This window comes from Vitis riparia, unplaced genomic scaffold (assembly GCF_004353265.1).
Source record: "Vitis riparia cultivar Riparia Gloire de Montpellier isolate 1030 unplaced genomic scaffold, EGFV_Vit.rip_1.0 scaffold641_pilon_pilon, whole genome shotgun sequence".
Classification (NCBI taxonomy): domain Eukaryota; kingdom Viridiplantae; phylum Streptophyta; class Magnoliopsida; order Vitales; family Vitaceae; genus Vitis; species Vitis riparia.
The window spans coordinates 64,317-75,330 of record NW_023269723.1 but is presented as its reverse complement, the minus strand read 5'-3'; the positions used below and the strand labels follow the sequence as shown (position 1 = coordinate 75,330).

General features: G+C 31.3%; 1 protein-coding gene across 1 annotated transcript; it reads left to right on the top strand.

The window, feature by feature from the left end:
- Positions 1 to 4,193: 4,193 nt before the first annotated feature.
- LOC117910177 (GTP cyclohydrolase 1-like) lies at positions 4,194 to 7,976 on the top strand. The gene is made up of 2 exons (XM_034824235.1): positions 4,194 to 4,947; positions 6,411 to 7,976. The coding sequence occupies exons 1-2, from the start codon at positions 4,749 to 4,751 to the stop codon at positions 7,577 to 7,579; spliced, it is 1,368 nt and encodes a 455-aa protein (XP_034680126.1). The 5' UTR covers positions 4,194 to 4,748; the 3' UTR covers positions 7,580 to 7,976.
- The last annotated feature ends 3,038 nt before the right edge of the window (positions 7,977 to 11,014 follow it).

Below are 11,014 nucleotides of genomic sequence, written 5' to 3'. Positions count from 1 at the left end.
GGGAATGGGAGATGTGTGACAAATAAGGAAAATAGTAACGGACTCGGTACTTATTGAACTTCTCATCTCAATCGTTGGATGCCTATGATGAAATTTGGATAGTTGAGTATCAATACAAATAAGTAAAATCAAGATATAAAGATACAAATGGATGAGATTCATATACAAAACTATGAAACCCAAAACCCAAAAGCGTATATATGATACCTACCCAACAATAACTTTGGGTTATGCCAACAAATTAAATGAGTGATTGAGATCTAAATGAGAATTAAGCATGGAAATAAGATTCCAAGTGTGTTTGAGAACAAAAAAATATATCATTGAAGTTTAAAAGTACTAGTTGTCTACACATAAGAAAATGAAAGAATGATAAAGAGTTGAAGTAAAAAAGTATCCTTCAATTACTCTCCAGGGGCCCATAAATAAATGAAAATGAGTTATTGAGACTAAGATGAGAGTTGAGCATGTCTAAAAATAGTATATAGTGCATACATATTTTTTTCTTTATAAAGCTTTTCACTCCGCCAACTAATCTTGGTATATAGGATATTTTAAATTAATTATACTAATTATAAATTAAAGACACTTTAAGTATAGTGGAGATAACATCTCAAAGTTGCATACGTTAATCCAATTATTCATATCTTGCTCATATAATCTTGTCTCACACATTTTTAAGTACTTGTATCCAACACTATTATTTGTATTAGTTAAATTTTCATATTTAATTAAATTACTTTTACTTATATTTTTCGTATGTTATCTCATAAGAGATGTATCAAATAAAGAAATGTAAGGTATCGGATATGAGAAAAAATTATTAAGGTTATAAATATATGAATTTCTTTTAACTTTATAGATATATTTTAAAGTCGTGAGGTATTTTTTGGGTCCAGATCAGATAATATCTACTTGATTGGGTGCATGTTGTAACAAATGGTATCAGAGCCAATCTTCAACCCTAGTGTGGGGTTTGTCTGGTTCCATGAGAAGTGTTTGTTTATGTGGCCTCGTAATCTTATGGGATATAACAAAGATGTTACGTCTGCATGAAATGGTGTTTATAATATCCCACATCGGATATAAGAGAAAGTTATCGGAGCTACATATGTATGATTTCTCTTAATCTTATAAATGTGTTTTAAAACCGTGAGAGCCCCTTAGATGCAAAATGAACAATATCTATATAATTAAGAACAAGTCTTTATATTAATACCAACTAAATTGTTAATTCCGATTGTTGGATATATATAATGAAATTTACACAATCGATACCTAAAATAGTGTAACTAAATTGTTAATTCCAATTCTTGGATATATATGATGAAATTTACACAATCGAAAAAGTGTAACTTTATGATGAAATTTACACAACTGATACCTAAATTCAGACAATAAATTAAACGAGGGATCGAGATTGAGAGAAGAGATGGGCATCAAAATAAGATTTCAAGTGTTTCCAATAAAAGAAAATGTATAATTGACTTATAACTAAGAAAAATAGTAGGATGATGGATACTTGATATTGAAAAAGTACATAGGAGATAAGATGACGGATAGTTAGTACTTAGTACCCAAAAGGTCTCTTTAATACTCTGGTGGGACCAACAAATAAATCATGGAAACAAAGACAATCCGCTGAAATTTTCTTTTCAAGGGTCTAATGCTATATATGACAAGAAATGAAATAGAAGCATTGGATCCCAATTATCAGCTTGGAAAAAACACTACTATAGTAGACGGTCCAAATTTATTAACGCTTTATATAATAAAATGTATTTTTTTTAAAGGTTCATTTAACTATAACTGTCCATGTATCACTTCAATTAATTTTTTCAAATAATATTCTGAGTATTTTTTTAAAAAAAAAATTAAGCACATAATTTATATAAAGAAACTTTTACAAACATTAGAAGATGTTGTCCCTCTCAAAATCACTTTCAACAAGTTTAAAATTAAATAATTAAATTCTTTTAAAAGGTGTGTTGAATTTTTTTTTTCATTATTATGCTAGAAGGTTGATTGAATTTTAATTTTAAAAGATATAGGAGAACATATTATTAGAATAAAATGAATTTTAATGATCTTACATGAACATACAATATAATTTATTGTGTTATCTAATCATATCATTAAAATCATATTTATTGCTCATTTAGAGTGTGTTTGACAGTGATTTTAAAAAGTATTTCTACTCCTTTTAATACTTAAATTTTTTTATCTTTTAAGTATAAAAAATGCTAGAAACACTTCTTAAAATCACTATCAAACACACTCTTAATTTATTGTCAAAATTCAAATTTACTTTGATAGAAGCCAAGACCATCTCAATCTCAATTTTCATTTAATTTGTTGTGAGAATGAAAGTTACTAATTTGATAGGCATCATTTCGGGCTTAGCTCTTTCCTCAACTCTGTCACCACTAGTCGTATGCTTTTTATTTGAATCTTATTTGTTTGTAACTTTGTACCTTGATTCCCCTTCAACTCTTTTCTTCATTCTACCATTGGTCACATGTTTTTTTGTCTGAACATTATTTGTTTATACTTTTGTATTTTGATCTTTTATCTAAATCTTATTTATTTATATCTTTGTACCTTGATCCTCGACTCTTTCCTAGGCTCTGCCTGCCTCTAGTCCCATGCATTTTATTTGAGTCTCATTTGTTTACAACTTTGTACATTGATCTCATTTATTTATCAAGATGAGAACTTCAGTTGGTGCCTTTCTTGAAAAAATTTAATTAAATATGAGTAATAGTATTCGACACATACATAAAAATATGATTAAGATAATATAAGATGATATGAATAATTACATTAAAGTATAAAACTTTGGGCTATATCTTTGATATTGTAATTTTTAAAAAAATTTATAACTAGTATAATTAATTTAAAATATCTTATCCCACATAGAGAAAAAAAAAACATTTTCTTGGGGATTAAGGGAAAAAAACTTAGATTTACCCTCAAACAAAATGAAAAACATTTAGAGAAATTTTTTAAAGGAATTAAAAATTGTAAGATGTTTTACTAAAATAATTTCAATAAGAATATGAGATTTTTTTACAAAGAATTTAATAATTTAATATGTTATAAAATTTTCACAGAACTAAATATAAATCAATAGAGAAAAATGGAATTTTTTATTTTAGAAGTATTTATCATGAACTATGATTAAAAACATACATTGTTTGATGGTTAGATCATTTGAGTTTTGATAATCATATGTATGCACACATTTCATAACAATCTTGCGATGTAAGCAAAACAATAGAAAAAAATATGCGAAACAAAATTTTTATTAAAACTATTAAATTATGAGATATAAATTTTATGATAATATTCTTTTACATACATATATATATATTCACCTTGATCACAATTTAAAAGACAATGAGGAAAGCAGTTGTTTTTGCTTATTTAAAGAGAATTAAAATTTGGAATTCTCTATTATTTAGTTGCTTAATTCAAATTTTATTTTAACAACTCGTCTTTTTCATTAATTTTTTTTTTTGAACAAGGGGATATTTATTTACTATTTATTCTCTTTTGATTTTAATTGAAATATTTATTTCCTTAAAGAATTTGTCAACAAAAGAATATTTATTTATTTATTTTTAATTCTCCTCTAATTGCAATCGAAAGAATTAATTTTACTTGAAAGATTAAAATTTGTATTATTCCAAATTTCACCATGTGTTTCATTATTTTCAAATGTATGTAAAATTTATCACTTGTCGATCCAAAATTTCATCGAATTATCGAATTGGGGAGTCATATTTTTTTTTAAGATCAATTTAGTGATAATTTATTTCACTAAAATTTTTGATGTCTATGATATCTCTCCATAAAAGTTTGATGATTATTGTTATTTATAATTCAAATATCTTACAAAAATTTATTATTTTGTACCGTTAGAATTAAAGAATTATACATAAACTCCCTTAGTATAAATAATTATATAATTATTTATTAAATTTTGAAAATAAACAAATTAAAATTCTAAAGAATTGAGGGAAACTAACAATTTTAAAAATTATTTAATAAAATACCACAAAAAATTATTAAAAATTCATTTTCATTTGAGAATGAAAAATTAAATAAAAAAAATTCACAGACACGAAATAAATTGCCATTTTTCTCTGGAACTGAAGAATATACGGGTCCCAAAATTAGAAAGGGAGGGGTCATGGTGCCCCAGCGTCGTTTCTGGATCTGCTCCTGCCTAAAATGACAAGTAGCTCAGAATGATCCATACGTAGAGTCGGACTTTGCTCGTATCTTCAACCTCAAGTTGTCTACTCTAGTCTGAGCCATAATAAATAAAAGGGAAGTAGGTCCCCCTCCCCACCACCCCTCACCCCTCACGGCAGATCCGAGATTTCGCCTAGGTGGTGGTCTGGGTTGGTGAAGTTGCCCCCACATCCACCGGCGACCGCCCACCGCCCACCACCCACCACCCACAACCCAGATCGGCCGCTGCCGTACAGAGGAGAAGGGACTCACGCAACTGGGTCCTACATCCCGATGAGAAAACACTTGGTTTCCACACATTCCAAGATCAACGGCCACCCTACGTTGGTAATTTGGTAGACATCCACTTCCCCTTTTTCTTTGCCCTATTAATAGAGGGGCCCTTGTGACCAACTCTAAGTCTCTAAGCCCCATCCTTCTCAGCTTGCTTAGCTTCGAGATTCAGTATTGTGTAGGTTTTTTGACATTTGACATAGACATAGACATAGATGGGGGCTTTGGATGAGGGGCACTTTAGTGTGGAACTGGAGGATGGCGTGAATGTGGAGGTGGGATTTGAGCCAGAGACTCTACCCATTGAGGAGGCTGTTAAAGTGCTTCTGCAGGGTTTGGGTGAGGATATCAATAGGGAAGGCCTCCGTAAGACCCCTGCCCGTGTTGCCAAGGCCCTTTGTGAAGGAACTAGAGGTACCATCTCCCTCTGTTTTTTTTTCCCTTTCATCTGCTGCTTTTTCTTATTTCTTCTTTTACTCTGTGTTGGAAAATTTTGGGACTGGGATTTAGTTTCATTTTCAGCTTAATGTATTGGTTGGGAAATTGTGATCTACCTCACTTTATCTTCATCATCTACATATATGTGTGTGTTTGAAAATTTTGAGTTATTGGTTGATTCACTATGTTTGAGACTTTCTCAACATCTCAGTATATGTATTGCCGAAAATTCTGTACCCACCTTGGTTTTGTCCTATGGCTCATTAGTTGGATTTTGAGGCAGCCTTTTGCCTGTACAAATCTCTGGATTTGTCTTGGGCAGGGTGAGCTACTTCTCGTGGACCTTGGCAGGATAAAATATGTGGGCCTTCTCTAGAAATTAAATGATTCCCAAATCTTTGTAGTAAATCTAAAGGTGAGTTGTAAACTTGGGAGTTAATGAATCTAATTTTCTTCCTGCCTGATGCATATATAAGATTTGTTTTTGATGGGTAAATTTTTGTTCCCATTGAGACTTTAACCTGGAACGTCCCGCAAACCCTCCCTATCCTTTTACCACTTGAGCCAGGCCAGCCAGGCCTCAAGGGAGGAAAAAAACCCACAATCCATTGGCTTGCTTGTTTTTGTAAGGCCTAAACTGAGCCAAAATTTCTGTTGAAGTCAGAAGCAAACCTGTCAACTTATTACATACAAAATTGTATCTATTTATTAGTTAGCATATTTAATCTTCACTCTAATCATTATTAGATTATAAGCATTGGCATCCTCATTCACATTCAATGGTTTACTTTCATTGCATCTGAGACACCGTGATGCCATGCCCTGCCAACATTGTAATAATCCTTGTTTGAGATCCAGGAGATAGTGTTATATTACATGTATTACAGGTCGGTTTAGGATTAAGATACCTTTTGCAAAAGGGCTCCCTGGATTCACTTTTTCCTGGATGTGAATGAAGTTGACTTTCAAGTCTGTTTCCTTGGATGTCAACCAAATTAGTTGACTGTTGCCTCCTGTTTGAAATTATGATTTCTTTTCAGGATTAAAGTTCCATTCTTGCTAATGGATTGTACCATTTTTCAGTATTATTCATATATTTTTATGTGAAGTTGGTGCATTTATGGGCAAGAAAAAGGCTATAGAAGGTGGATTGCTGATGCAAATAGGTTCTTTGATAGCCATTTATGAATCCTGTTCTTTAAAGTTTAGTCTTTTGTGCATGGCTTAACACTTGTAGGTTGTAAGCATTTCTCCACATTATTCTAGTAATGTCATGTGAAATTGATGAATTCATTGATTGGCAAAGGTTGGTAAAAGGTGGCTGTTCAAAAAATATGAGGCATGGATATGATATCTAGATCTCTTATGGACTATTATTGATTTGGAGTTGGAGTGATGGCTTGCAAATTATTAAGTAGAACTTTTATTTCTTTTTCTAGGTTACAGGCAAAAGGCAAAAGACATTGTTCAAGGTGCCTTATTCCCTGAAGCTGGTTTGGATGAGGGAGTTGGTCATGCAGGAGGAGTGGGCGGGCTCGTGATTGTTCGAGATCTTGATCTCTTCTCATACTGTGAATCTTGTTTGCTTCCATTCCAGGTAAAGTGTCATGTGGGTTATGTCCCATCAGGGCAACAGGTTGTGGGCTTAAGTAAGCTTTCTCGGGTAGCTGATGTTTTTGCAAAACGACTCCAAGATCCACAGCGTCTCGCAGATGAAGTGTGTTCTGCTTTGAACCATGGGATCAAGCCTGCAGGTGTTGCTGTTGTACTCCAGTGTTTACATATTCATTTCCCGAATTTAGAGTTGGGCTTCCTTGATTCAACCCATCAAGAGTGGGTCAAAGTATCGGTTTGTTCCGGTAAAGGCCTTTTTGAAAATTCAAAGGCCACCATTTGGAGCGATTTTTTAAGTCTCCTGAAATTCCGAGGCATGAATGTGGAGAAAACCCGTACCAAAGATTCCACAAGTCCATGTTGGTGCCCATCCCAGTCCTCCTCTGCTTTAATTCCATGCAAGATAGAACTTGTCCACCAAATGGATGCTGCAGTAACTTCAATTCTCAAGTCTTTGGGTGAAGACCCATTGAGGAAAGAGCTGGTACGAACCCCTAATCGTTATGTGAGGTGGCTGATGAACTTTGAAAAAGCTAACTTGGAGCTGAAGTTAAATGGGTTTGTTTGTGGTAAGATGGATCCTTTTCATCCCAGTTGCAACGAGGCAGAGATGCAGTCTGAGCTGAACTTGGCATTCTGGTCTCTGTGCGAGCATCATTTACTTCCCTTTCACGGTGTTGTGCATATAGGCTACTTCTGCACCAAAGGAACCAATCCCATTGCAAGATCCATTTTAGAGTCAATAGTACATTTCTATGGCTTCAAGCTCCAAGTACAGGAAAGGCTTACCAGGCAGGTTTCTGAGACTGTTTCATCTCTGCTAGGTGGAGATGTGATAGTGGTGGTGGAAGCTAGTCACTCGTGCATGGTCTCCAGAGGAATTGAGAAGTTAGGAAGTAATACTGCTACAATGGCTCTGCTTGGCCAGTTTTCAACCGATGCTGCTGCAAAAGACATGTTTTTGCAGAGCATTCAAAACACTTCAACTTCTTGAGGACAAGGGTTCAAATCCAGATGTCTTCTATCTATTACAATTTTTTTATTTGCATTGGTATTCCTTTTTGGTTTTCTTCCCCCCTGATCTGCAGTCTCACAGGCATGACCGGGATAAATTGCAGCTGATCTGCCAGAGTTGTGTTCAAGTTGGAAATGCTACGATAATTGAGGATCCAAGGTTTTTATTTCATTCATTCATGTTTCTACTGATATGTAGCATAGACACCCTTGAAAAGAAAATTCCAGCAGCATGCCATTGTTTCTCTATGATCACTTTCTCTTCTGATCATTTATTGATTGGCATCCATGGCTATTATGGAGCTGAAAACATCTAAGCAAAGTTTCATCCTTTTTTTCATAATGGAAAATAGAGAAGTTTAGATTTTGGAATTCAATGTTCATTTCCATAATCTTTGTTGAACATCTTGTTTGTGTTTTCACAATCCAAATGGGAGTGGTGGGATTTAAATGAGAATATCATATAGAATGCATTAATGATTTTCTATTTCATAACAGAATCAAATTTGAGTAGGTGTGGAATATGAATGGTTGTAGAAAGGGATATTCTTTGTTTAGAGGTTTTTTCCATCCTTTTGTGGAAATCTGGTGAACCAAATCCAAATGAGTGGGTGAGAGCAGAAAAGGCAAAAGTTGAAAAGGGCCTCTGGGCAGACATAGACCAAAATCACCCTCTTTTCTTTCCTTACTACCTAAATCCTCCACCAGCCTATCTCATTCATGCTTCACGTCGTGGCTCATGCCCCACTCCCATCTCATCTCATTCTCATTCACTCATTTATTCTATTGGTCAAAACAAACTTTCGGTTATTAGTTGGTTTTATAAGGGATTTTAAAAAAAATCAATAATTTTGAAACATTTTTATTAAAATATAACTTTTAAAAACTATTTTCAAAATTTCAAAATTGAAACTTGAATATTGATATGGTCTTTCAAAGGAATAGCTTCCATATGTAATTTGAAGTTGTTTTTTTTAAAAGATTTTTTTTTTTTAATATTTAGTTTTATTATAGTTTTTTTTTAAAAAAATTAATATTAATTAAAATTTTATATATTTTAAAATTATTTTATAAATTTGAAATGATATATACAAATATTTCATTGACTTTAAATTTACTTTTTATTTTGCTCCACCATTTTTTTCCTTATATTATTCCTATGAATTTTCTTTTCTTGGTATTTTCTCTCAAGTTCTTGGTGGCCAAACATAAGGGTAATCCTTTTTTTATCTGATGACTTATAATTGCTTTTGATGGCTTTGGGACTTTTTTGTGTTTTACAATTAATTTTTCTAATTTTTAATTTAAATGATAGAGGTATGATTGGGCCCAGATTGGAAATTTAACTTATGTTTATTTGACACTGCTTATGTATGATTGGAATGTTGGAATGTTGGAATTTCAAACCCGCAAGTCTTGACACGTTTTAGTGCAAGTGTTTAATTGAATAAACATAAATAATATTATCAAAATTATGGACATCATTGTCCAATTTTTAAATGCCAAAGAACGAAACACGGTCCAATTTAAATATTAATAATTTATCTCAATGCTTGTAAATAAACACCAAAAAGTAAGATGAGTTATGAAAATGGTTGGCTTACCAGCCCATCCTCAATCTTCGTCGGAATTTCCTAGCAGCTCCACCAGATGCTGTAAATAAACAAGCTCCATGGTCATGTCTGTAACCCCGGATGAAAATTTCACTATATATTGATGATATATTATGTATCGGAGGTTACGAAAACGATATTAGGTAAATAAATATCATTTAGGAGAAATTTCGGGAAAAATTGCCAAAAATCGTTGATATTCGTCGATTTTTCCCGATAAATTAAAGGGTCAACGTGAGTCAACAGGCGGTCAAATGTGCTACAGTACCTCCTCAAAAATGCCTTGCAATTTTTGCTGTTAAGGAGGCTCAAACCCCCCAAAAAAAAACTAAACCTTCAGCTCAGCTTACCATTGGGGTAAATTTGTCCCTTGTTAAATATATTGCACCAAACATATATATTCAAAGTCATCGTATAAACAAAATATTAATAAAAAATATAAAAATTATCATGATAATTTTATTCATAGTATTTTTAATATCATTAATAGATTAATTAAATATTAAAACATTGTACATATATCACAATTTATTTTGTATCATTTAATACAATTTAATTAAATTAATCATAATTTTAATATTAAATATATTTTATAATTAGACATATTATAATCAAATATTACAGTATTATTATGAAATAATATTTGATGTAATTTAATAATAAATATACACTTATAAAATTCATATTTTTTATTGTTGTATATGATATTATTATCAAATATAATAAATCATATTATTCATATATCAAATTATTTAATAAAACAACTTTAAAATGTCTATTATACTTCTAATTACATTTTTATGGGGTTTTTATTATATTTTTATGAATTTTGATCAATTTTAGGCTTATCGATATATTTTTTTTCCAAAACATCCATCGATATATCTCCGATATATCCATAAAATCAAAATACCAATATATTCGTGATTACTGATATTTTCATCCTAGACTGTAATACATGAGTAACTTGAGTGTAAAATAGTATGATACTGAGTCCATATGGTCGTGATTTTAAGAAGCGTTTTTAACTTAACATGTATTTAAAAAAAATAAAATAAAATTAGGTGTTTGACAAAATTCTACAAACACTTTTAAAAATCTAAAAAATCACTTAGAGTACATTTGGTAGTAATTCTAGAAAGTGTTTTTAACTTTTTGAATATTAAAATTTTTTTATCTTTCAAGCATTAAAAAGACTAGAAACACTTTTGAGAATGACTCCCAAACACAATCTTATAGTGTTTTATGAAAAAACACTTGACAGGTGATTCTCCTAAAAATACCTTCAGAGAAAACACTTCTACAAAAAACATAACTAAAAATATTGTCAAACACATTCTTAAAATCCGTTTTAAAGTGATTTTAGGAAGCACTTCTAATATTTTTAACACTTAAAATTATTTATCTTTCAAGTAGTAGAAAGATTAGAAACACTTTTTAAAATCATTGCCAAATACACTCTCAAAAGCATAATAATTTTTACGACTCTCTATGCACAAACCAAGATAGAATTTTCTAAGTATAAGTTTATTTCTACATTGTGTTTGTGGAAATTTTGAGAAAAATATAAGGAAAAGTTAAAAAAAAAAAAAAAGATTTAAAGCTAATAAATTATTTTTATAAAACTCATTTAATTTATTCTTCATTTTCTAAACATGAGAAAATTTTCTCATTTTTTCTAAGAAGTTAATTCATTATGAAGCTTAATTCCAACAAAATATACATGGAGTTTAAGAAGAAGAGATAAAATACCTTGAAAGACTTTGAGTGGGTTTGGTAGTAATTCTAGAAAACATTTTTAG

Excerpts from the sequence above, each read along its gene's own strand:
- LOC117910177 (XM_034824235.1), top strand. The coding sequence starts at position 4,749 with ATGGGGGCTTTGGATGAGGGGCACTTTAGTGTGGAACTGGAGGATGGC. Across the intron at positions 4,948-6,410 it reads CCTTTGTGAAGGAACTAGAG|GTTACAGGCAAAAGGCAAAA; the intron begins GTACCATCTCCC and ends TTCTTTTTCTAG.